At 45.4% G+C, this 25,583-nt stretch overlaps 2 protein-coding genes across 7 annotated transcripts in view; one reads left to right on the top strand and one right to left on the bottom strand.

Annotated features, from left to right (window-relative positions):
- Window positions 1–24,197, bottom strand: part of COQ10B (coenzyme Q10B) — a 34,626-nt gene extending 10,429 nt beyond the window's left edge. The window contains exons 1-4 of one of the 3 annotated variants that reach the window (XM_021923832.2): window positions 24,103–24,197; window positions 10,653–12,258; window positions 3,264–3,413; window positions 585–777 (exon numbers count right to left, since the gene is read on the bottom strand). In XM_021923832.2, coding sequence (XP_021779524.2) covers window positions 585–777; window positions 3,264–3,413; window positions 10,653–10,879 — 570 coding nt within the window. In that variant the 5' untranslated portion in view covers window positions 10,880–12,258; window positions 24,103–24,197. Of the gene's footprint in view, window positions 1–584; window positions 778–3,263; window positions 3,414–10,206; window positions 10,605–10,652; window positions 12,259–24,102 lie in introns of those variants that run through there. The other 2 variants (XM_003907765.5, XM_009182684.3) reach the window with 2 other exon arrangements.
- A 73-nt stretch (window positions 24,198–24,270) lies between these two features.
- Window positions 24,271–25,583, top strand: part of SF3B1 (splicing factor 3b subunit 1) — a 48,812-nt gene continuing 47,499 nt past the window's right edge. For 3 of the 4 annotated variants that reach the window (XR_635655.3, XR_002516217.2, XM_021923831.2), the window contains exon 1: window positions 24,271–24,393. Coding sequence is in view for 2 of the 4 variants with exons in the window: in XM_021923831.2 (XP_021779523.1) it covers window positions 24,366–24,393 (28 nt within the window). In the remaining 2 variants the exon portion in view is untranslated. The remainder of the gene's footprint in view (window positions 24,394–25,583) is intronic. The other variant, XM_003907762.4, reaches the window with a different exon arrangement.

The raw sequence follows: 25,583 nt of genomic DNA, 5'->3' as shown, positions 1-25,583 counted from the left end.
TATTTTTAGTACAGATGGGGTTTCACCATGTTGGTCAGGCTAGTCTCCAACTCCTGACCTTGTGATCCGCCCGCCTTGGCCTCCCAAAGTGCTGGGATTAAAGGGGTGAGCCACAGCACCATGCCTGTATCTTTTCTACCTTTGTTTATCCTCTCACCACTTTAATTTTTTTCCTTCCTTCCTCCCCACCATTCCTTCTTTAATTTAAAAAACTATATTTTTAGTAAACAAATTTACTCTTCCCCCAATAATAAAGTATTTAATTCATACTTTAAAACAGCTGAAAAATTAAATTAAAACATTTCCCACTTGGGTGGTGCAAGTGATCTGTCCTGTGGGTCAGCAGTCCTCAACAAAATGGAAAAAAAAGGCAAAAGTTTCCCATTCCCATATTATATTCAAACTTTTATTTGGAAAGAATAATGCTAATATTGTATAAAGTAACACAGTTAGAAAACGTAATATATTTTTTATCCTCCTCCTGTTAGGTTAAATAAGTTTTTTTAGGCTATTACATTTTAACCCATTTGACAGAGTTAATATATGGGAGAATATTTAAAAACAACAAAAAACAAAACTGTTACCTTTACTAAATGAGGTTTCACCAAGGTTACTACTGATGTATATCGCTCCAACACAGGTGGAAATCCAATTTCTAATCGTGTTTTACAATATCCAGATCTCTTTGATATAACATCTGATTTTTTGCACCAAGGAACAAAATGCTTGTAATCCTCCACTCCCGATACTACATCATACATTTCCTGCATTGAATATCTTTAAAAAATAAAAATAAAAAGAAGTATTAACTCCATCTAGTTATATAATATACGCATACTTCAAAGTGAATATGTATAAAACTTACTGTATATGATAAACAAATCATTCAACACATATGTTGAACCACATTCTGGAATCAATGACTTCGAAGCAGTACAGAAAATAAAAAGGTCTCTAAATAAATATATATAGGGTATAGGGTATGGCAGAGATCACAATTTGGCATCTCACAGGTTGAATCTGATATAAAGAGGTAGTTTTTGTTTTTGTTTTTGTTTTTTTTGAGATGGAGTCTCAATCTGTTACCCAGGCTAGAGTGCAGTGGTATGATCTCCACTCACTGCAACCTCTGCCTCCTGGTTCAAGCGATTATCCTGCCTGTCCTGAGTAGCTGGGACTACAGGCACGTGCCACCACGGTCAGCTAATTTTTTGTATTTTTAATAGAGATGGGGTTTCACTGTGTTGAGGATGGTCTCGATCTCCTGACCTGCTGATCCACCCTCCTCGGCCTCCCAAAGTGCTGGGATTACAGGCATGAACCACCATGTCCAGCCTAAAGAGGTAGCTTTTAAATTTTTAGTAGCCAGCATTTAAAAACTGAGAGTATGGCCAGGCGTGGTGGCTCATGCTTATAATCCCAGCACTTTGGGAAGCTGAGGTGGGCAAATCACCTGAGGTCAGGAGTTAGAGATCAGCCTGACCGACATGGTAAAACCCCATCTCTACTAAAAATACAAAAATCAGCCAGGTGTGGTGGCACATGCTTGTAATCCCAGCTACTCAGGAGGCTGAGACATGAGATTTGCTTAAACCCAGGAGACAGAGGTTGCAGTGAGCGAAGATCATGCTACAGTTTGGGCTACAGAGTGAGACTCTGTACACCACACCTCTCTCTCTCTCTCTCTCTGGCTACAGGTCCCTGGGCTGTAGAGTGAGACACTGTACACCTCTCCCTCTATCTCTCTCTCTCTCACAAACACACACACACACACACACACAGTAAAGCAAACTAAATCACTACTTTTGTAGTTGCCATTTCTCTTTTTAACAGGTAACACCTGTGGCCATGATGTCCATCCAAAGATTTGCACTCCTTTACGTGGTGCTGTTGCTAGGATGTACCTGCCCATCAGAAGCAACAATTCCCAGTCCTCATTCCCACTACGTTTAGATGGGGTCACAATTAGCTGTTGCCAGTAATATCTGGGAGGAGGTGTTGTGTGTCACCTCCAGACCAATTAACACTATGAAGACTAAGTAATTACAGAGGTCAAAAGTTGGATGTAGCCTGGGTTTCTGAGTCACTACCTGGACTAGAGTACATGACACACCCATTTGAACTCTACATGAGAAAAAAATGAACTCTTGGGTATTATCTATATGGCTGTTAGCATTACCTTAACTAATACAGAGACTAGCTAGTAACAAAGGTAAACTTAGTGAACAATGCTGTTAAGTCTTTTACTACACAAAAATAGGGAGAACAAAAGCAAATGAGTGAAATTAACGAAATGCACTTTCACAAAGCTTCATGGTCAGTTGGGAATTAAGAGCCATTTGTAGAAATTCCCCTATGGAGGGATGGTATATTACCGGTTTAGCAGAACTGTAGTGTCTTTACCACCTGCTCTATTTATGCCTATATCAGGGGCCACACCTGGCCCACCACCTGTTTTTGTAAATAAAGTTTTACTGGAATGTGGCCACACCCATTTATTTACATATGATCTATGTCTGCCTTTGGACTACAATGAAGGAGCTGAGCAGTCCCTATTGCCCACAAAACTTAATATAGTTACTATCTGCCCCTTTACAGAAAATGTTTACCAAAGGTTCTAGATGAGGAGCCTTAGTATGTATGTACTTATCTATGTACATCTATATATGAGGAAGCTATGTAAACATATGGCTCAATGTATCAGTAATGGTGCTAATATAGAAAAGAACAATGTATAAAAAATGTAGGTCATAATTTTCTTTACATGTCAAAGATTTAAGACTATACTGAAGACTTACCATATAATTATATTCATTCAACAAATATTTATAAAATAGGAAGGGCTATGAAAAAGGCCAACCTAGGTCAGGAGCGGTGGCTCATGCCTGTAATCCCAGCACTTTGGGAGGCCAAGGCACATGGATCACGAGGTCAGGAGGTCAAGACCAGCCTGGCCAACATAGTGAAACCCCGTCTCTACTAAAAATACAAAAATAGCCGGGCATGGTGGCATGCGCCTGCGACTTGGGAGGCTGAGGCAGGAGAATCGCTTGAACCTGGGAGGTGGAGGTCGCAGTGAGCCAAGATTGCGCCACTGCACTCAAGTGTAAGACTCCGTCTCAAAAGAAAAAAGAAAAGAAAAGAAAAAAGTCAACCTAGAAAAAAGAGCTTAGTCTGTAAGAACATAATCCAGAAAGAGGCATGATACCCCACAGAAAATTGTGAACATGCTCTTTTAGTTAGAATTCTTGTTATATACAAACCCTAAAATTCTTCTCTCTGAATATTCTTTCCTTTTGTTTATTAATGGTGCAGTGATTTTGAAGAAAGTTCGTACACATATCTCCTTAGGCAAAATTGAGGTATGTCGTGGAAGAGTTCTGCTCATCAGTATGCCACAGGAAGCTAAATATCTGAAAAGACAAAAATCACCTGATTTAGAGTGACAGTAAAAATTAAGAGGAAGCACAAATTATAGAGACTATAAAGTAATTATCACACTTTGGAAGGCTTTGCAACTTCAGAATGTTCCTGAAAAAATACACACACACGAACAAAGAAAAAGTACAGCTTCTTAAACACTATTAAAAAACTAAAAATAGGCCGGGCGTGGTGGCTCAAGCCTGTAATCCCAGCACTTTGGGAGGCCAAGACGGGTGGATCAGGAGGTCAGGAGATCGAGACCATCCTGACTAACGCGGTGAAACCCTGTCTTTACTAAAAACACACAAAAAACTAGCTGGGCGAGGTGGCGGGCCCCTTTAGTCCCAGCTACTCGGGAGGCTGAGGCAGGAGAATGGCATAAACCCGGGAGGCGGAGCTTGCAGTGAGCTGAGATCCGGCCACTGCACTCCAGCCTGGGGGACAGAGTGAGACTCCGTCTCAAAAAATAAAAATAAAAATAAAATAAAATAAGAAACTAAAAATAATTGCTTAGTTAGGTTAGAAGCTTCTGGCATAAAACGTATCTCTCCCAGAAAGTTGGCTTTCTCTGTAGTCGTGTGTTACAACTTACTCTTGCCATAAGCTTTGCTAGATACCCAAATCTGTTTTCCAATTTGTGTTGTCTACCTACGTTGTTTTCCCAGCTGGATCCACAGGTGTTTCTTAATTCTTGATCCACTCCAATGAGACTTAAAATTAGGTCTCAAATCTCTTGGCAGAGATCTGGTGGTCCTGTCAGTACTGATGCCAAGCATGGTGGCTCAAACCTATAATTCCAGTGCTTTGGGAGGCCGATGCATGAGAATCCCTTGAGGCCAGGAGTTTGTGACCAGCCTGGGCAACATGGTGACCCTGTCTCTATAAAAAAAACCTTAAAAATTAGCCAGCCATGGTGGCATGTGCCTGTAGTTCCCGTTACTCAGGAACCTGAGGCAGCAGGATCGCTTGAATACAGCAGTTTGAGGTTGCAATGAGCTATGAATAGACCACGGCACAGCAGCCTGGTGACAGGGTGAGACTGTTTCAACAAAAGCAAAAACAAAGCAAATAAAAACCAACTGTTGCTGTGTTCTCCTTTACCCCGCAGTCTTCATTTCAATGCATATATGTAAAAATATGTCTAACTAGAAAGTTAGTGTTTGAGGTACTTCTATATACAAATGTTTGACATATGCTTGTTCACCTAAATATTTTCAACTTTCCTTAATAAGATTATTACATAACTGGCTGGGGGAGGTGGTTCATGCCTGTAATCCCAGCACTTTGGGAGGCCAAGGCGGGTGGATCATTAAGTCAGGAGTTCAAGACCAGCCTGGCTAACATGGTGAAATGCCGTCTCTACTAAAAATACAAAAAATTAGCTGAGTGTGGTGGTAGATGCCTGTAGTCCCAGCTACTTGGGAGGCTGAGGCAGGAGAATTGCCTGAGCCCGGGAGGCAGAGGTTACAGTAAGCCGAAATTGTGCCACCGCACTCCAGCCTCGGAGACAGAGCGAGACTCCATCTCAAAAAATAATAATAATAAAAAAAAGACAAGAAGAAAGGTTATTACATAACTATTTGACACTAATAGTCATTGCTGGCCAGAATAATTCAATTTAAATTATCCACATATTTACTGAGCCCCTATTCTAAGTTAAGACTGTGCTAGATACTAAGGATATAATGGTGACTAGAACAAACATAAGCCTTATGAAGATTATATTCTAGGTGAAGATTGACTCAAAAAACTGCTGAAAAAGAAATGGGGGGAGGGGGGAGGTGTAATTAGGACCTCCTTTAGACAGGGTGACCTACGAATCCCTTAAAAGATTTCAATTGAGACATAGGGGACAAGGAGTTAGCCATGCAAAGAGAAAAGATGTACATACATGATAACTGTGTGTGTGTGTATGTATATACCAATACACATAGGCATTAGCAGCATTTAATGCCTCATTCCATTTATTTATATATATGAATACATACACATATATACATACATATATATGTAAATGAAGTGGATCGCACCACTGCACTCCAGCCTGGGCGACAGCGACTCTCTGTCTCAAAAAAAGAAAAAAAAAAAAAAAAGAAAAAGAAAAAGAAAAAGAAAATATGACCCCAGGCCGGGCGCAGTGGCTCACGCCTGTAATCCCAGCACTTTGGGAGCTGAGGCGGATGGATCACGAGGTCAGGAGATCGAGACCACAGTGAAACCCCGTCTCTACTAAAAAAAATACAAAAAATTAGCTCTGCACGGTGGGGGGCGCCTGTAGTCCCAGCTATTTGGGAGGTTGAGGCAGGAGAATTGCGTGAACCTGGGAGGCAGAGCTTGCAGTGAGCCAAGATCGTGCCACTGCACTCCAGCCTGGGCAACAGAGTGAGACTCCGTCTCAAAAAAAAGAAAATATGACCCCAAAGCATAAAACAAAACCTCAACTACAGGGAGACAAATTTGGGCTCTATAATACAATAAAGCACTTTAGAGCTGTTTATAAAAATTGAACAGACTTATTACAGAGAAAATGAAATAGAGGTCAATGAATGTGCTTAAGCCAAATACTACATGACTATCTGTTACAATGTAATGGAGGCTGGGTGCGGGGGCTCACGCCTGTAATTTCAGCACTTTGGGAGGCCGAGGCAGGTGGATCAATGGAAGTCAGGAGTTCGAGACCAGCCTGGCCAACATGGTGAAACCCTGCCTCTACTAAAAATACAAAAATTAGCCGGGCATGGTGGCACGTGCCTGTAATCCCAGCTACTCAGGAGGCTGAGGCAGGGGAAATGCTTGACCCTGGGACACGAAGGCTGCAGAGAGCCGAGACGGCGCCATTGTACTCCAGTCTGGGCAACAGAGCAAGACTCCCCGTCTCAAAAAAAAAAAAAAAAGTGTCATGGAAAAAAACCATAAACTGCACATGGGTGAACTTATTAGGACCTTTTAAGATTCTAATATTCTTATATATTCTGCTCTAAATAACACTTTATGAATGAAAATATAAAAAAGCAAGATGGCTTTGTGAATTCTAAATTTTCTGGGACATCACAAGTAGTAGTTGATTTTCTAATAGTGGTAAGAGCATAATTCTATGTTTCGATACATACAATATATAGTGATCAATCAGGGTAATTAACACATCCATCATCTCAAACATTCATCATTTATTTGCATTAGGAACATTCAATATTCTCCTTCTACCTATTTGAAACTATATATTCTTGCTACGTATAGTCATCCTACAGTGGTATAGAAGACGAGTCCCCAACACCCAGGCCATAGACTGGTGCCTGTCCATGGCTTGTTAGGAACCAGGCTGCACAGCAGGAGGTATTACCGCTCGAGTTCCACCTCCTGTCTGATCAGCGATGGCATCAGATTCTCATAGGAGCAGGAACTCCATGGTGAACTGCACATGTGAGGAATCTACGTTGTTTGCTCCTTATGAGAATCTAACTAATGCCTGATGATCTGAGGTGAAACAGTTTCATCCCGAAACCATCCCCCACCACCACCCTCATTAGTGGAGAAACTGTGTTCCACAAAACTGGTTTCTGGTGCCAAAAAGGTTGGGAACTGCGGGTATAGACCACTAGAAATGTATTCCTCCTAGCTAGCATTAATTTTTTTTTTTTTTTTTTTTTGAGACAGAGTCTCGCTCTGCCGCCCAGGCTAGAGTGCAGTGGCCGGATCTCAGCTCACTGCAAGCTCCGCCTCCCGGGTTTACGCCATTCTCCTGCCTCAGCCTCCCGAGTAGCTGGGACTACAGGCGCCCGCCACCTCGCCCGGCTAGTTTTTTGTATTTTTTAGTAGAGACGGGGTTTCACCGTGTTAGCCAGGATGGTCTCGATCTCCTGACCTCGTGATCCGCCCGTCTCAGCCTCCCAAAGTGCTGGGATTACAGGCTTGAGCCACCGCGCCCGGCGCTAGCATTAATTTTGTATCCTTTAACACATCTCTCCCTATCCCTTCCTTTCTCCCAGCTTTCCCAATCTTTAGTATCCTCTGTTCTACTTTTTACTTTCATGAGATCAACTTTTTTTTTTTTTGAGATGGAGTCCTGCTCCGTCACCAGGCTGGAGTGCAGTGGTGCTATCTCGGCTCACTGCAACCTCTGCCTTCCAGTTCAAGCGATTCTCCGGCCTCAGCCTCCCAAGTAGCTAGCACTACAGGGACCTGCCACCACACCCAGCTAATTTTTTATTTTTGGTAGAGACGGGGTTTCTTTTTTTTTTTTTGAGACGGGGTTTCACCATGTTGACCAGGATGGTCTCGATCTCTTGACCTTGTGATCTGCCCGCCTTGGCCTCCCAGAGTGCTGCGATTATACCCATGAGCTACCGTGCCTGTTTGAGATCAACTTCTTTTAGCTGCCACATACAAGAGAGAACTCGTCATGTGTAACTTTCTGTTCCTGGCTTATTTCACTTAACATAATGTCCTCCAAGTCCATCCATGTTGCTGCAAATGTCAGGATTTCATTCTCTTTTTATGGCTGAATAGTATTCCCGTCGTGTATGAATATATACACCACATTTTCTTTATCCATTCTTCTGTTTTGTTGTTGTTGTTGTGTCCCATCACCCAGGCTGGAGTGCAGTGGCACAGTCATGACACACCACAGCCACTGCCTGGGCTCAAGCAATTCTCCCACCTCAGGTCCCAATTAGCTGGGACCACAGGCATGTGCCACCAAGCCCTGCTAATTTTTTACTTATCTGTAGAAACGAGGTCTCGCTATGTTGTCCAGGCTGGTTTCAAACTCCTGATATCAAGTGATCCTCCTGCCTCAGCCTCCCAAAGTGTTGGGATTACAGATATGAGCCACTGTGTCCGACCTTGTTTGTTTTTTGAGACAGGGTCTGGCTTGGTTGCCCAGGAATGAGTGCAGTGGCCCAAACAAGGCTCACTGCAGCCTCAACCTCCTGGGTTCAAGTGATGCTCCCATCTCAGCCTCCTGAGCAGCTGGAACCACAAGCTTGCACTACCACACAGCCAGCTAATTTTTCTGTATATATGTATGTGTATACACACACACACACTTTTTTTTCTCTTTTTTTTTTTTGGTAGAGACAAGGTTTTGCCATGTTGTCCAGGCTGGTTTCATGAGCTCAGGCAATCCTCCCGCCTCAGCCTCCCAAAGTGTTGGAATTACAGGCGTGAGCCACTGCACCCAGTCCCACTCATCCGTTGTTGGACACCTACGTTGATTCTGTATCTTGGCTATTCTGAATAGTGCTGAAACCTTTACTTGAAAAGACGAGATCTTTGCTTCTAAAGAGGTGAACTGGGTATCTGGTTGACTTTTTACTATATACAAAGGTTCATGTGTTTAGTGGGAGTCAATACATGAACCTTTCTACCAGGTTTATATATTGCCTCCCAGCCTACCCAAAAAAATACCCTTACACAATCTGATTACAATCCTAAGGAAAACACCTGTGTTTAAAGCAAACTGACAGGACATTTTCTGATCAATTTGCATGCTATAGTTACAGTGCCCTGGACAGCACATCTATTCTCATGCACTTCCAGGAATACTATGTCTTAAACTATGATATGAGGAGACACACATTCATATATACAGTTAAGCCATGAAATGAACACTGGACCACTGGACCACATGGAAAACAGCTTTTTTTGTCACTCCTCTTCCAGTACTACTCTCTCAAATACCTAAGTATAATAAAGGTCAGAATCTGATGACTAACGCTGGAAATGAACTCAAACTGCCGCCCTCATTATCATAAACAGTATTTATCTTGGAACTGAAGCCTCAATTTGATCACTAAAGCAACTGTATTTTTCTCAAAAGCAAGTGCTGTTTATTTGCAAGACAACATTTTATAAGAGTAATACAAACAGATCTGAAGTATGACGGGGTTATTCTGCTTGAAACTACTTTTTGAAGTTACTCTCTAAAGCAGGAGTAATTTTATGATTTTGTCTCATCCAACATTTGTTTAAAGGGATTTGGATTTGGTAAGGTTGTTGGTGTTTTTAAATATTCTCAATTGAATCTTTAAAAAAAAAAAATTATTTCCTCGTTTCCCGTAGGGCTGGATCTTAATTTAATCTAAATGTCCTGGGGCTCAACCAGATTTGTGTTTTCTCTCCCCACGTCGTACTTTGTACACCTGAATTCATTTAAAACACACTAACTTTAATTTTCAAAAACATTACAATGTTATTAATAAAAGGAAACTATGTCGTACAAATATGGTATCCATGTTCCGACCTCCATCTCCACCCTCACCTACCAAAAATTGAACCAACCAGGAAAATCGAAAAGCAGACTACGGTTCAAGGTTACAGGACCTGTAAGTTACAGCAGAGTGAAAAAATCCAGGTCCCTTATGTTGGCTACATTTAGCTTTGTAAACACTAAATGGTGAGAACAAAGCACTCTTCCAGAAATTGGGAAAACGCATCTGACCATCTGGCAGGTAGAAGGAATCGGAGAAGGCAGCTCACCGCCAAACCACAAACTCCCATACAACCAGCAGCCGGCAACCCTTCCGCGCAAAGCTAACACTTTCCAACAGCAGTAGCAACAGGCCATAGGGGAGGAGACCGGAAGAGCCCCAAGGCACCAATGGCCAAATTGCTTCCAAATTCGCTTTGCCGATGATTTCACCGCCTCTCAAGAGGGAAACGAGGCAGGAACACAGCCTTGGGCCCAGGGGGATGCGCGCCGCTCTTGAGTCCCTCAGATGCCAAACGCAAAACAGCTTTCTCCTCTAAAGGCACGGAAATGCACCGAGTCCGGCTCTGCCTCACCCCCAAATCCTTCCGGTCCTCCAACTCGGCAGCCAAAATGGAAAACTACTGTCGTCGCAGCGCCCCCGCTGTTGATTACCTGCCGTTCCGCACGGGCGCAACCGCCCGTGCGGGGGCGCAGGCCGCTGTCGCCGACTTCGGAAGGCATCCCGAGAACACCCTTCTCAAAGCTGTGTGACCAGTCCGAGCTGCCATGATAGACTCTCCGAAGCCGGTCGTCACCTCCCAGACTAGCCTTGCAGCACCGCCCTTCTCTGGTCGGGCCGGCAGCCCGGCTCCGGTCCCCCCCAGCCAATCGGCTGGTCCCCTGCCGCAGCCTGACACGCCCCTTCTTCCCTTCCGGGTTGCACGTCGCTGACACACGCTCACTCTACGTAGGGCTGACTGTAAACGGTCCCGTCAGCCTGTCGGCCAATCGGAGGAGATACAAGCCCGCCAGGACACACCTCTCTCTCCGGACTGACCAATCGCTTTTCCCGCGCGCTCGCGCAATTTGCGCAATACCCAGTGACTCCTCAGTCCACGCCCCGCGCAGGAATTTTCCTGGAGTAACCAACCGCCGTGGTCCTCCTGGGGTCCGCTTCCGGTCGGGAGGCCAGTGACTTAAGCCCCGCCGGGGGGCTGCGGGAAGCCCCAGGGTTAGGGTGTTAATTATGTAACTGTCCAAACCCATGAGCGCGGAGCGAAACAGGCGATCGCTCCTGGCTGCGAAGCCTGGCCGTTCCCGTCCTGCTTGTTAATGATTGTGTAATACAATGCCTGCTTTGCCTACCTCACGGGGTAATTATGAGGGCAACATAAGGTCCTGTCATTAGGAAACAGCCTCAGTTATCCAGCATCAGTTCCATCTGCCTTCTTCCTGCGTGGCCCAAATTTTAGTTGGTGTTCTTGTATGGCTTGGGTTTCCCTTCCATACTAATCAGACGACTTCGCTTTCATTTACTTGTTTCGGTGATCAGTCGTCAAGTCCAGACTTCTTGTTCCCTCAGTTTGTTCTCAGGTCTTAAGGTTTGTACGCCGATAGTTTTCCTGCAAACTGTAAAGTGAGGATAGCAATACTACCTATTTAATATAGTTTGGAAACAGTAAATTAGATTGTTGATTAAATGTAGTCAGATATTTGTGTGGCACCTAGTAGATACTGGAGAAGTGAGCAAAAGTCTTCACTGTCACAGAGCTTATATCCCAGTGGGGGAAAGAAACCAATTAGTTTATAGTACAATGGCAGCTTGTTATATGTCCTGGAGACTAAACAGTAAACCAGGGTAAGGAGATGAAGAGGGAGGAATATGGTAGGGTGCTGTTTTATATAGGGTAGTTAAGAGGGGCTCTGAGAGGATGACACTGAACAAAAGCCTAAAATGAAGTGAGGAAGTGAACTGATTACTTGGGAGAAAATGACTTTCAGGTGTGTGGAACAGCAAGCGCAGAGGCCCCAGGCAGGAACAATCTTGGCATGCTTTAGGAAGAGCAAGGAGTTTGGAACACAGTGAGAGGAGGAAAGTGGTAGGAAATAAGGTCAGAGAGGTAGGTAGAGCTTTATCCTAGTGCCACGGAAGCCATAGTGTGCTACCAATTTTTTATTGTATTCTAAGTTCGAAGGAAAGCCATTAGAGTTTGAGAGCAGAAGAGTCACTTGATCTGATTTACATTTAAAGCAATATTCCAGCTGTTGTGTCTATGATTATTTTCTCCTCTTTTTTGGTTCATTGCAGTCACCCTTTACTAGATACTTTGTGGAGTAAATTGAAATCATCAGCTACAAGGTTTGTCAAACATTTTGCAGTACAACACATGATGTACTTGTAGATTGAGGTGATTCTGTAGCTGCATGGAGAATTCTGTATCAATTACTTTCAAATACACAATCCTTGCTCTTCTTTAAATCTTAAATATTTCCAGTATTCAAGTAAGGTCTTCTTTAAAGCACATTTTCAGGCCAGGGACAGTAGCTCATGCCTGAAATTCCAACACTTTGGGATGCTGAGGCAGAAGGGTCGCTTGAGGCCAGGAATTTGAGACCAGCCTTGGCAACGTGGCGAGACCCCATCTCTACAAAAAAAATTAAACAATTAGCTGAATGTGGTGGTACACGCCTGTAGTCCCAGCTCCTGGGGAGGCTGAGGCAAGATGATCACCTGAGCCCAGAAGTTTGAGATTGCAATGAGCTGTGATCATTCCACTGCATTCCAGCCTGGGTGACAGAGCGAGACCCTGACTCAAACCAAAAAGAAAAGAACATGTTAAATGACACCAAGGGGATACTATCTGCCAATTCCAGAATATGGGAAATTCTATAGGACAAGTCACCCAGTTTATTCAGTGAGAAAATATTAAGTAAAAAAGGAAGGGGAGGGGGAGACAGTTGTAGATTTAAAGGATGTAAAAGGCTTTATTTTGATTTTGTTTTGCGCAAACTAAATATAAAAATATATATATGAGACTAAGAAATTTGAAAGCTGGATACTAGATGATTTTAAGAAATTATTGGCCGGCTGTGGTGGCTCACGCCTGTAATCCCAGTACTTTGGGAGGCCGAGGTGGGTGGATCAAGAGGTCAGGAGTTTGAGACCAGCCTGACCAACATGAAGAAACCCTCGTCTCTACTAAACATACAAAAATTAGCTGGGCATGGTGGCACATGCGCATAATCCCAGGTACTCAGGAGGCTGAGGCAGGAGAATCTCTTGAACCCGGGAGGTGGAGGTTGCGGTGAGCCGATATTGCGCCATTGCACTCCAGTCTGGGTAACGAGCAAAACTCCGTCTCAAAAAAAAAAAAAAAAAGCCTTGATTACATTGTTAGTAAGGACTGTGTTACGATTATAAACACATTTACTGATTGATGTCAAATTCACTGTAATTGTAGAACTAATTTTTTTAGTGAGCATTTTGCCCTACTGTCTATATGATGACATCTTTTTTGAGCAGCTAAATTTTAAATTGTATATACTTTATTTTGTGAATACTTCTTGAATGTGCTAAAGGTTGAGCTCTACGGTAGAGAGGGTTTCCTGGCTGGGCAACAGTGGTTTACGCCTGTAATCCCAGCACTTTGGGAAGCCAAAGCAGGCGGTTCACGAGGTCAGGAGATCGAGACCATCCTGGCCAACATGGTGAAACCACGTCTGTGCTAAAAATATAAAAATTAGCCGGGTGTGTGGTGGCACGTGCCTGTTGTCCCAGCTACTCAGGAGGCTGAGGCAGAAGAATCACTTGAACCCAGGAGGTGGACGTTGCAGTGAGTCAAGGTCACGCCACTGCACTCCAGCCTGGGTGACAGAGCAAGACTCCATCTCGAGAAATAAAAAATAAAAAAATTCAATTCAGGCCAGGTGTGGCTCACACCTGTAATCCCAGCACTTTGGGAGACTGAGGCAGGCAGATCACCTGAGGTCAGGAGTTCGAGAACAACATGGTGAAACCCCATCTCTACTAAAAATACAAAAATTAGCCGGGTATGGTGGTGCACACCTGTAGTCCCAGCTACTCAGGAGGCTGAGGCAGAAGAATCGCTTGAACCCAGGAGTCGGAGGTTGCAGTGAGCCGAGATCGCACTAAGAGAGGAGACCACCCCTCATATCGTCTTATGCCCAATTTCTGCCTCCAAAGAAAGAAGAAGTAAAAACTAAAAGGCAGAAATGAAATCCACAGGCAGACAGCCCGGTGCCACGCCCTGGGCCTGGAAGTTAAAGATCGACCCCTGACCTAATCGGTTATGTTATCTATAGATTACAGGCATTGTATACAAACGCACTGTAAAAATCCCTGTCTTGTTTTGTTCCGATCTAATTACCGGTGCATGCAGTCCCCAGTCACATGCCCCCTGCTTGTTCAATCAATCACGACCCCCTCACATGCACCCCCTTAGAGTTGTGAGCCCTTAAAAGGGACAGGAATTGCTCATTCAGGGAGCTCGGCTCTTGAGACAGGAGTCTTGCCAATGCCCCCGGCCGAATAAACCCCTTCCTTCTTTAACTCGGTGTCTGAGGAGTTTTGTCTCATCCTCCTACAGCGCCACTGCATTCCAGCCTGAGTGACAGCAAGACTCCACCTCAAAAACAAAATTAAAAAATTAAAAAATTCAATTTGAGTAGGCCAAAACTAGAAATTTCAGCAGAAGAAAATAAGATAATTAACTACCTAGGCAAGGCCAGAAAGGATGACGACATACTTAGCTTTCCAGATACAGAAATACTTTTTTTTTTTTTTTTTTTGAGATGGAGTTTCGCTCTGTCGCCCAGGCTGGAGTGCAGCAGGCTGGAGTGCAGTGGCGCGATCTCGGCTCACTGCAAGCTCCGTCTCCCAGGTTCACACCATTCTCCTGCCTCAGCCACTGGAGTAGCTGGGACTAGAGGCACCTGCCACCACACCCAGCTAATTTTTTGTATTTTTTTTAGTAGAGATGGGGTTTCATCGTGTTAGCCAGGATGGTCTCAATCTCCTGACCTTGTGATCTACCTACCTTGGCCTCCCAAAGTGCTGGGATTCAGAAATTCTTCTTTTTTTTTTGAGACGGAGTCTCCCTCTGTCACCTAGGTTGGAGTGCAGTGGTGTGATCTTGGCTCACTGCAAGCTCCACGTCCTGGGTTCATGCCATTCTCCTGCCTCAGCCTCTTGAGTAGCTGGGACTACAGGTGCCCACCACCACACCCGGCCAATTTTTTTTTTGTATTTTTAGTAGAGAAGGGGTTTCAATGTGTTAGGCAGGATGGTCTCGATCTCCTGACCTTGTGATCCACCCACCTCGGCCTCCCAAAGTGCTGGGATTACAGGCGTGAGCCACCGCGTTCGGCGGGATTCAGAAATTCTTATGTCAGGGAACTCAGAGTAGATCAAGGAAACAGATTCTTCCTGTTTATATAACTAGCCTCCGAGCCAATCCTAGAATTCCTCGTTTGCAACTTCCTGCCACATACAATGGTACTTAGCCACAAAGAACTGCTTCGAGGTCCCCTACAGACACTATGGTGTCTGTTGCCTACATTGTCCTCTTTTTCTAGAAGGTCCTGTGTCCTATTCTCACCCCCATCTCCTCTATCATTTTTACCTCATCTGTAAGACTGATCTGGTGTTACCCTATCCAGGAAATCTCACTGTAGGAGTAGATTAGAGGTTACCAGGAGTTAAGTGAAAAGGGGGAAATGGGAAGTTATTGCTTAATGATCCCAGAGTTTCAGTTTGGGTGATTAAAAAAAAAACAAAGTTTGGATACAGGTAGTGTTGATAGTCGTATTAACAGTTTGAATGTAATTAATGCCACTGAATTATATACTTAAAATATTTAAAATGCATATTTTGTATTATACATACTTTATCACACTAAAAGGGAGGTGTGGCAGCCAGCTATAGCCCATGGGTTGGAGACTGCTGTCCATTATAGATTATGGCCTGGGTGTTCACTTACCTCTTTCTCCACTCACCTGAGGATTCCTGAGGCTATTTATGTTAATGATAATCTAATAGCCAGATTATCTCCAGTTGTTATTCTTGCCATCTAAAATAAAAGCCCCTCCAATAATCATTCTCCTATTTATCCTCATTACTGTACAGCTCATTGCTTCTTTTCCACTAACTTTTTTCTCTCAAACCTTTCCTTTGTGTCTTCTGAACCCCCTAATCTGTGATTCATAAACTTCCCAAATCCTCAAAATACATCTTTTGTTATAAGCATTTTTTCCCTTTGATTTCTCCTTTTATATTTCAGTTGGGGCATTAATTGATATTTTTCAAAATTACCTGTGTGATCAGAGTCTATTCTCTATTAATTTTATTTCAGGAAAGTGGAGGGGGTCATGTGTCTTACAGAGTTCAGAACAATTTCCTTGGCTGACTCTTGGCACCCTGTGAAGCTACCCTGAGATTCCTCTCTCATACGAGGCTGCTTATTCTTTCTCAACCATAGGCACATTTTATCTCACACTGGGGTGAGTAGCGGGGGTGACAGACCACACATGCTGTTGAATATTTGGATATGTTTCTTTCTTCTGACCACAGAACACTGGACACCTGTCTGCCTTCTCCCAGAATTCAGACGTAGCTGAGAAAAGAGGCTTTGAGATGTCACGCTTCTCAAAGTGTGGCCACCTGTAGAGTTATCAACACTTGGGTTCCACTTCAAAGCTACTGAATCAATCTCTGGAGTTTGGGCCCACCACCTATAATTTTAAGAAGCTCCTCAGGGGATGCCCTTAGAGTTTGAGAATCACTGAAAAGGAGGTTCAAACACACACACACACAGTGCAACTCTGACTCTGCTTTCACACTCGGAGGCTCCTGGAGAGGCATAGCCATTGATAAACTACCATAAAGAAAACAATACATTCAAAATTGTTTTCAATTAATCACCATTCCAAGAAAGAAAGGGGTGTTTGGCTGGGCGCAGTGGCTCACATCTGTAATCCCAGTGGATCATGAGGTCAGGCGGTTGAGACCAGCCTGGCCAACATGGTGAAACCTCGTCTCTACTAAAAATACAAACATTAGCCGGGTGTGGTGGTGGGCACCTGTAGTCCCAGCTACTCAGGAGGCTGAGGCAGGAGAATCGCTTGAACCTGGGAGGCAGAGGTTGCAGTGAGCCAAGGTCGTGCTACTGCACTCCAGCCTGGGCAACAGAGTGAGACTCCATCTCAAAAAAATTTAAAAAGGCGGTGTTCGATAACCCTTGCTACCGAGGTACTTTAAGGCCAAAAGAACAGGACTGATGTCTCCTTCACCTTCACTCTTCACTACTTCTCTCAGATTATAATGTACCCACTCTCTCATGAAAACCCAAACTTTTTTTTTTTTTTGAGACAGTGTCTCCCTCTGTCACCCAGGCTGGAGTGCAGTGGCATGACCTCGACTCACTGCAGCCTCCACCTCCCGGGTTCAAGCGATTCTCCCGCCTCAGCCTCCTGAATAGCTGGGACTACAGGCGCGTGCCACCACACGCCTGGCTAATTTTTGTATTTTTAGTACAGACGGGGTTACACCATGTTGGCCAGGATGGTCTCGATCTCCTGACCTCATGAACCGCCTGCTTTGGCTTCCCAAAGTGCTGGGATTACAGGCGTAAGCCACCGTGCCCAGCCAGAAAACCCAAACTTCTTTAAGGTTTAGATTCTTGGGGCACAGTGTCACCATCTACTCTATTTCTGTATCATTGTCCATCTCATGGAAGGCACTTTAGGACACCTGTAGAGGATGCTATGTTGGGCTGCCCAGATTCCTTCCCCTTCCCCTAATACTAGAGCTATTGGAAGTTCTGTGGGTAACAGCTCTCCAATGCATCCCTCTCCAGAGATTGCTTGTGTCTAAAAGACAGCTGCCTCTTCCCTCCTCCTGTGGAAGCCAAGAACCAAATTCTTGTTGATATGGGAGAATAAAGTTCCAACCCCTTTACCTCAATTCAGGACAACTCTGAAGGGACATCTCATCACCAGAGTTCCTCCATCACTGCTTTAGGAATCTGTTGTAACTGAATGGCAGTTCAACTTCCTCCTCTGCCCAACCTGCTGCCTTTACTCTCCCACAGGTGTGGATCCTCACAGGAATCTTCCAAACTTGTATTTTTTTTTTTTTTTGATACGGAGTCTTGTTCTGTCACCCTGGCTGGAATGCAGTGGCGCAATCTTAGCTCACTGCAAGCTCCGCCTCCCAGGTTCACGCCACTCTGCACCTCAACCTCTCGGTAAAAGCTGAGACTACAGGGGCACCCATGCACCACACCTGGCTAATTTTTTGTATTTTTAGCAAAGACAGGGTTTCACTGTGTTATCCAGGAAAGTCTTGATCTCCTGAACTCATGATCCACCCTCCTCGGCCTCCCAAAGTGCTGGGTCTGGGGTGTGAGCCACTCGTAGCCCAGTCCTTTTTTTTTTTTTTTTTTTGGGGAGCCCAGGGTTTGGCTCTATAGCCCAGGCTGGGTGCAGTGGCCAGATCTCCAGCTCACTACAAGCTCTGCCTCGGGTTCAGCCATTCTCCTGCCTCAGCCTCCCGGTAAACAGGACTACAGGCATCCCGCCACCTTGCCCGGCTAGTTTTTTGTACTTTTTGGTAGAGGCGAGGGTTTCACCATATTAACCAGGATGGTCACCGATCTCCTGACCTCGTGATCCGCCTGTCGACTCAAAGTGCTGGGATTACAGGCGGTACGCGGCCTTGGGAGGAGTTTGGCTCTTGTCGTGCGGGCACAGATTTAATCTCAGCTCCTGCAACCTCTGCCTCCTGGGTTCAACTGATTCTCCTGCCTCATCCTCCCCAGTAGCTGGGTTACAGGTGCCACGCCACCACATCAGCTAATTTTGTATTTTTAGTAGAGATACGGGGTTTTGCCATGTAGGCTAGGCTGGTCTCAAACTCCTGATCTCAAGTGATCCGCCTACCCTGGCCTCCCAAAGTGCTTAGATTATGGCGTGAGCCACCACACCCTGGCTGCAAACTTCTTTTTTTGAGGCGGGTTTTGCTCTGTAGCCGGGCTGGAGTGCTGAGGTGGCGGATCTCCAGCTCACTACCAAGCTCCGCCTGGGTTTTGCTGCCCATTCTGCTCAAGCTTTCGAGATAGCTGGGACTACAGAAGCCACGCCACCTCATGCAAGCTGGATTTTTTGTATTTTTAGTGAGGCGGGGTTTCACCGTGTTAGCCAGGATAGTCTCGATCTCACAGCCTGCGTGATCCATTTCGGCCTCCCAAAGTGCTGGGATTACGGCTTGAGCCGCAGCGCGGCATAAACTTCTTTTTTAAAACTTTTATTTTTGTTTTTAAAGAGAGCTAGGGGTCCTCACTATATTTATTCAGGCTGGTCTCGACTCTGGGCTTGCTTGATCCTCCTGCCTTGGCCTTCCAATGTGCTGGGATTAAAGGCATGTGCCACCATGCTTGGCTGGATTCTTGCAAACTTCTTGCATGCAGATCTTCATCTCAGAGTTGGCTTCAAGGGCAACGCAACCTGTGACAACTGGGATCCAAGAATTATCCAAGCAGATTCAAAAATGTGATTTTTAGATCTGGATCACCTGTTATCTAGCCAGCAATGAGGACTCTCTCACTGGTGGTAGGTAAAACATTAACAGCTTCTACTTAGATACTGGAGAAAGACAATGAAAGGCTGAGAGTGATTAATCCCCAATGTAGGTTAAATGTGAAAGCTGAAGGGCATCCTTGGCAGTATATAAAGAGTCTCGGGAGGCCAAGGCGGGAGGATCATGTGGTCACGAGATCAAGACCATCCTGGCTAACACGGTGAAACCCCGTCTCTACTAAAAATAAAAAAAATTAGCCGGGTGTGGTGGCGGGCGCCTGTAGTCCCAGCTACTCCGGAGGCTGAGGCAGGAGAATGGCGTGAACTCGGGAGGCGGAGCTTGCAGTGAGCCGAGATCGCGCCACTGCACTCCAGCCTGGGTAACAGAGTGAGACTCCATCTCAAAAAAAAATAAAATAAAATAAAATAAAAATAAAGAGTCTCATCTCTGGCTGCTAGAGAGCAGAAAAAGCTGATGATTAGGACAAGGACTTTACATATATATATATATATATATATGTATTTGATTCCTTTAAAAATAACTTGCTGGGCATAGTAGCTCATACCCGTAATCCCAGGACTTTGGGAGGCTGATGCAGGTGGACTGCTTGAGCCCAGGAGTTCAAGACCAACCTGGGCAATGTAATGAGACATTGTCTCTAATTTAAATATTGTTTAAATTTTTTTATTTTTAATTAAATTTAATTAATTAATTAATTTTGAGACTGCGTCTTGCTCTGTCGCCCAGGCTGGAGTGCAGTGGCATGCTCTCAGCTCACTGCAACCTCTGCCTCCCAGGTTCAAGCAATTCTTGTGCCTCAGTCTCCCGAGTAGCTGGGATTATAGGCACCTGCCACCATGCCCAGCTAATTTTTGTATTTTTAGTAGAGATGTGGTTTCACCATGTTGGCCAGGCTAGTCTTGAACTCCTGACCTCAAGTGATCCGCCCATCTCGGCCTCCAAAAGTGCTGGGATTACAAGTGTGAGTCACTGTGCCTGGTCTGATTTTAATTTTATTATTTTATTTTTTTGAGATGGAGTTTTGCTCTTGTTGCCCTGGCTCTTATTGCTCTTGTGTAATGGCGCAGTCTTGGCTCCCTGCAACCTCCGCTTCCCAGGTTCAAGCAATTCTCCTATCTCAGCCTCCTGAGTAGCTGGGATTACAGGCGCATGCCACCATACCCGGCTAATTTTGTATTTTTAGTAGAGATGGGGTTTCTCCATGTTGGTCAGGCTGGTCTCGAACTCCCGACCTCAGATGATCCGCCCACCTCAGCCTCCCAAAGTGTTGGGATTACAGGTGTGAGCCACCGCTCCAGGCCTGATTTTTATTTTAATTGAGACAAGGTCTCATTATGTTGCTCAGGTTGGTCTCGAACTTCTAGTCTCAAGCAATCCCTGCACCTCAGCCTCCCAAATTGCTGGGATGATAGATGTGAGCCACCACACCCCACCTAGGAGTTAGTATTAAGAGTAGCATGGCCCTAGGCCAGGTGCAGTGGCTCATGCCTATAATCCCAGCACCTTAGGACGCCGAGGTGGTCGAATCACGAAGTCAGGAGTTAAAGACCAGCCTGGCCAATATGGTGAAACCCCCGTCTCTACTAAAAATACAAAAATTAGCCAGGCGTGGTGGCATGCTACTGTAGTCCCAGCTACTTGGGAGGCTGAGACAGGAGAATCACTTGAACCTGGGAGGTGGAGGTTGCAGCGAGCCAAGGTCGTGCCACTGCACTCCAGCCTGGGGAACAGAGCAAGACTCCATCTCAAGAAAAAAAAAAAAAAAGAATCACTATTACTGCTTTTTCCATTTGCCTCTGACTTCTCTGATACGGCTCAGCTTGGTACTGGCTGTCTTTTACAGGCCTTGGGTGAAAGCGGCAGATGCAGCTACAGAGATGAGCTCCATGATAGCAATGGGACGATGAGGTCCCACCATCACTACTTGCCCTCCTTAAGTAGTGTCAGTTTGGACCTTGTTTCCTACTTTAGTGATGCTTAACTGTCAGCAGCAAGGTGGGCACAATTATCACAATTAGCATGAGGTCAGAATGGTTGACCTGCAGAAATACGTGATTCACACAACCGGGTATCCTTAGAGGCAAGATTGATGGGCAGTCTACAAGGGTACTGCTCAATCTATGCAACCAAGATAAATAAATATGAATCATCAGGAGGCTGAAGGCATTTGTCCCAATTAAAAAAAAAAGTCATCTTCGGCTAGTTTCCAGACCTGAAGTAGTTTTCAGACCTAGAAATTTGAGTTCAGGTCATCTAATTGAAGGAGAAGCTAGGTCCCCAGGAAGGATTGTTTAACACTACAGTATTTGTTTTGTTTTCCTTTTTTCTTTTTTTGTTTTTGTTAGTATTTGTTAATGATTCCCTTAATACTTCTCCAAAGGGAACTTTTGCTCTGGTACCTATACACTGGGAAAAGTGGAATAACCAAATATTTTAAGACCTGTGGGACACAAGGTCCAAATTGACATTGTTATCCAAAGTGTCATAATATCCTATTAGAGTGGGTATATATAGGGGCCGGGTCACACATGAAGTTCTCACCCACGTCTGGCTCACAGTGGCAAGGACCCACCACATCTTATTTCCCAAGTTCTCGAAGTTGGTTAAGGAACTCCTGCCTGTAATCTCAGCACTTTGAGAGGCTCAGGTGGGAAGATCACTTGAGGCTAGGTGTTCGAGATTAGCCTGGGCAATACAGCAAGATCCTGTCTCAACAAAAAATTTAAAAAGTAGGCAGGTGAGGTGGCTCACGCCTGTAATCCCAGCACTTTGGGAGGCCGATGTGGGTGGGTCACTTGAATCCCGGAGTTCAAGACCAGCTTGGCCAACATGGCAAAGCCTTGTCTCTACTAAAAATACAAAAATGAGCTGGGTGTGGTGGCGCACATCTATGGTCCCAGCTACTAGGGAGGCAAAGGTTACAGTGAGCTGAGATCGCGCCACTGCACTCCAGCTGGGGTGAAAGAGTAAGACTCTGTCTCAAACAAAACAAAACAAAAAATCAAAAAGTAGCTGGGCATGGTGGTGTGCACCTATAATCCTAGGTACTCAGGAGGCTGAGTTGGGAGAATCACCAGAGCCCAGGAATTTGAGGCTGGAGTGTACTATAGCTGGGGCAACAGAGCAAGACCTCATATCTAAAAACAAAGCAAAACTAAACTAAAGAAGTGGGCCTGGCCGGGCACGGTGGCTCAAGCCTGTAATCCCAGCACTTTGGGAGGCCGAGACGGGCGGATCATGAGGTCAGGAGATCGAGACCATCCTGGCTAATACGGTGAAACCCCGTCTCTACTAAAAAATACAAAAAACTAGCCAGGCGAAGTGGCGGGTGCCTGTAGTCCCAGCTACTTGGGAGGCTGAGGCAGGAGAATGGCGTGAACCCGAGAGGAGGAGCTTGCAGTGAGCTGAGATCCGGCCACTACACTCCAGCCTGGGTGACAGAGCAAGACTCCGTCTAAAAAAAAAAAAAAAAAAAAAAAAAGAAGTGGGCCTGTGGGATAAGAACTATGACATTGGGATTTATTAGGGAAACTGGCTCCTGCAATTTTGGAGACTAAGTTCCTTGACAGGCCATCTGCAAACTGGAGGCCCTGAGATTCTGGTAGGTCAGTCCAAGTCCCAAGGTTTAGAACCAACGAAGACAATAATGTAACTCAGTCCAAGGCCGAAGGCCTGAGAACCAGGAGGAAGGTGTAGGGGTAGGGTGCTGCTGGTATAAATCCAGGATTCCAAAGGTTGAGCAGCTTGGGGTTGTTGTCCAAAAACAACAATAGAGGAAGAATGGATGTAGCCAGCGTTGGCGCATAAACTGACATTTTCACCTTTTCTCTGCTTCTGTTCATCCTGGGGTCCCCATCAGACTGGATGGTACTTGGCCACACGGAGGGCGGATCTTCCCTACCTAGCCCACTTGTACTCACACGCTAATATCTGGAAATACCCATACAGACACACCACAAAAATAGCTTTACCAGGTTTCTAGGTCCAGTCAAGCTGACACTTAAAATTAACCATTGCATTTTTTTTTGAGACGGAGTCTCCCTTTGTTGCCCAGGCTGGAGTGCAGTAGCGTGATCTCCTCTCATTGCAAACTCCGCCTCCCGGGTTCAAGTGATTCTCTTGCCTCAGCCTCCTGAGTAGCTGGGATTACAGGCACATGCCACTATGCACAGCTAATTTTTGTATTTTTAGAGGGGGTTTCACCGTGTTGGTCAGGCTGGTCTTGAACTCCTGACCTCCTGGTCCACCCGCCTTGGCCTCCCAAAGTGCTGGGATTACAGGTGTGAGCCACCACGCCTGGCCAAAAATTTTATTTTATCAAATTTATTCTTTTACTGATGCTAATAAAAATCAGTGGTGGCTCACGCCTGTGATCCCAGCACTTTGGGAGTCTGAGGCAGGAGGACTGCTTGAGGTCAACACTTTGGGACCAGCCTGGGCAATATAGTAAGATCTCATTCTACAAAAAACAAAATATTAGCTGGGTATGGTGGCCCACGTTTGTGGTGCTAGCTACTCTTGAGACTGAGGCAGGAGAGTCTCTTGAACCTTAAGGTCGAAGTTAAGTTGAGCTGTGATCCAACCACTGCCCCCCAGCTTGGGCAACAAACCAAGACTCTGTGTCAAAAAAACAGAAAAAAAACCCGCAGTGTTCCGTACAGTGTTCATTTTTTTTATGGGAGGGGTCTCGGGGTCTTGCTCTGTCGCCCGGGCTGGAGGTTGGAGTATAGTGGCGCAACACGATTACGGCTCACGGCAGCCTTGAACTCCTGGGCTCAAGCGATGCTCCCACCTCAGCCTCTAGAGTAGCTGGGACTCAGTGTTCTTAACTCCCCTCGTAGAAGCCACTTTCCTCCAGGGCAAAGTTACTCACTTAAGGACCTTACGGCTTAGCCCGAGGATTTCCTGGGTCACCACGCAGGCGGCTTCAGGTCCCAACCGTGACTCCTCCCCCACCCACAATGCACCTCGCGGTTCCCTCTAGGTGGCAGCTATGTCACGTGTCACCCGACGGAGCGCGCTCCTGTTTGGCGCACGCGCAGAGTGCAGCCCCCGCTATTTTTTTTCTCCGTGGCGGCGGCGACGAGCGGAAGTTCTTGGGAGCGCCAGTTCCGTCAGTGTGTTCGAGTGGACAAAATGGCGAAGATCGCCAAGACTCACGAAGGTAAGCGGTCTTTCCCTGCTTACGTGTTTTCTTGGTTGCTAGCCTACTAAGAGCCTTTCTTCCTAGGATTCTGCCTTTTCCTATGGTTTCTTTCATGGGAGCCGAGCCCGCGTTTCGGGGCCAAGGGTCGTCTCCTCCGCGCCAGCGGCGCAGGCCACTGCCCCGCGTAATGGCGTCCTCCTCTTACACCCCCGACAGGCGCTTTGTTCGGTGTTTGGGACCTGCTACTTCAGAGTAGCTTCTCTTCTCTGACCAGAGGGCCTCGTTTAAGCGGCTTCCTCAGTAGGATTCGTGGGCAAGGGATCTGGGAAGCGGGCGTGGGGAGAAAGTCTCACTCGCCTGTCGACAGTGTCGTCCGCATAGTTTATGCAGAAGAGGGTCAGAAAAGCACTGAAATACGGCAGCCACTTTTCCGGCAGGACTGAATCGAATTTAGTTAAACCCAGATTCCATTACTCCTGCCCCCGTGTGTGTTCAAGCGTCAGTGTTACTTGCTTATTTTTCTTGCACGAAACGATTTGGGGATAAAATCTGGTAGTTGTTTTCCCTCCCTTAGTCACTTTTAGTATAATATTGATCTTTTTCTTTGGAGACTGGTTATTGGAAGAGCCAGATGGAAAAGGAAAAGATAAATTACTTTCATTAATGGCCGAAGCTTTCAAACTAGTTGATCGTTTTATGGAATGCAGAGTGTGCAAATTAGGAAAACGTTGGGAATAGACTGGAGTTCATTAGGAAATATCCGGAGATGACAGGAAACGGGATCACTTTTCAGAAAAGACGAGGCATGGGAAGTTGGAACTGCATTCTTTGATTTCTGACTTGGAATCCGAGATTTTCACTGAGAACGAGACTTCTAATTCACTTTTGTTTCATATGTTCTTTCTGGGTATTTGGCTCGGTATTAGTCTGTGAGAGGTAACAGACTGAGGCCATCCAAAATTTTACAGTCAGGTAGGGGAAACAGATGTGTATGTCCTCATTCTCTCATGAGGCCAAATGCATGCTTAAGTAGAAGAACAAACAACATGTTCTGGGAACCTGGATAAGGGAATTATTATGCTTAGGGTTATTTCACTGAAGAGGTTACATGTCCCTGTTTTAAAAGGATCAGTTTTAAATCGGGAAGGACATCTGAGCCTGAGAACATCTTGTAACAAGGTATTGAATCGTGAAAGGTGTGTTTGAGT

The sequence above is a fragment of the Papio anubis genome, chromosome 10, assembly GCF_008728515.1.
Source record: "Papio anubis isolate 15944 chromosome 10, Panubis1.0, whole genome shotgun sequence".
NCBI lineage: Eukaryota > Metazoa > Chordata > Mammalia > Primates > Cercopithecidae > Papio > Papio anubis.
Note: the sequence above shows the minus strand (reverse complement) of the source record. Positions and strands in the feature narration are given on the sequence as shown.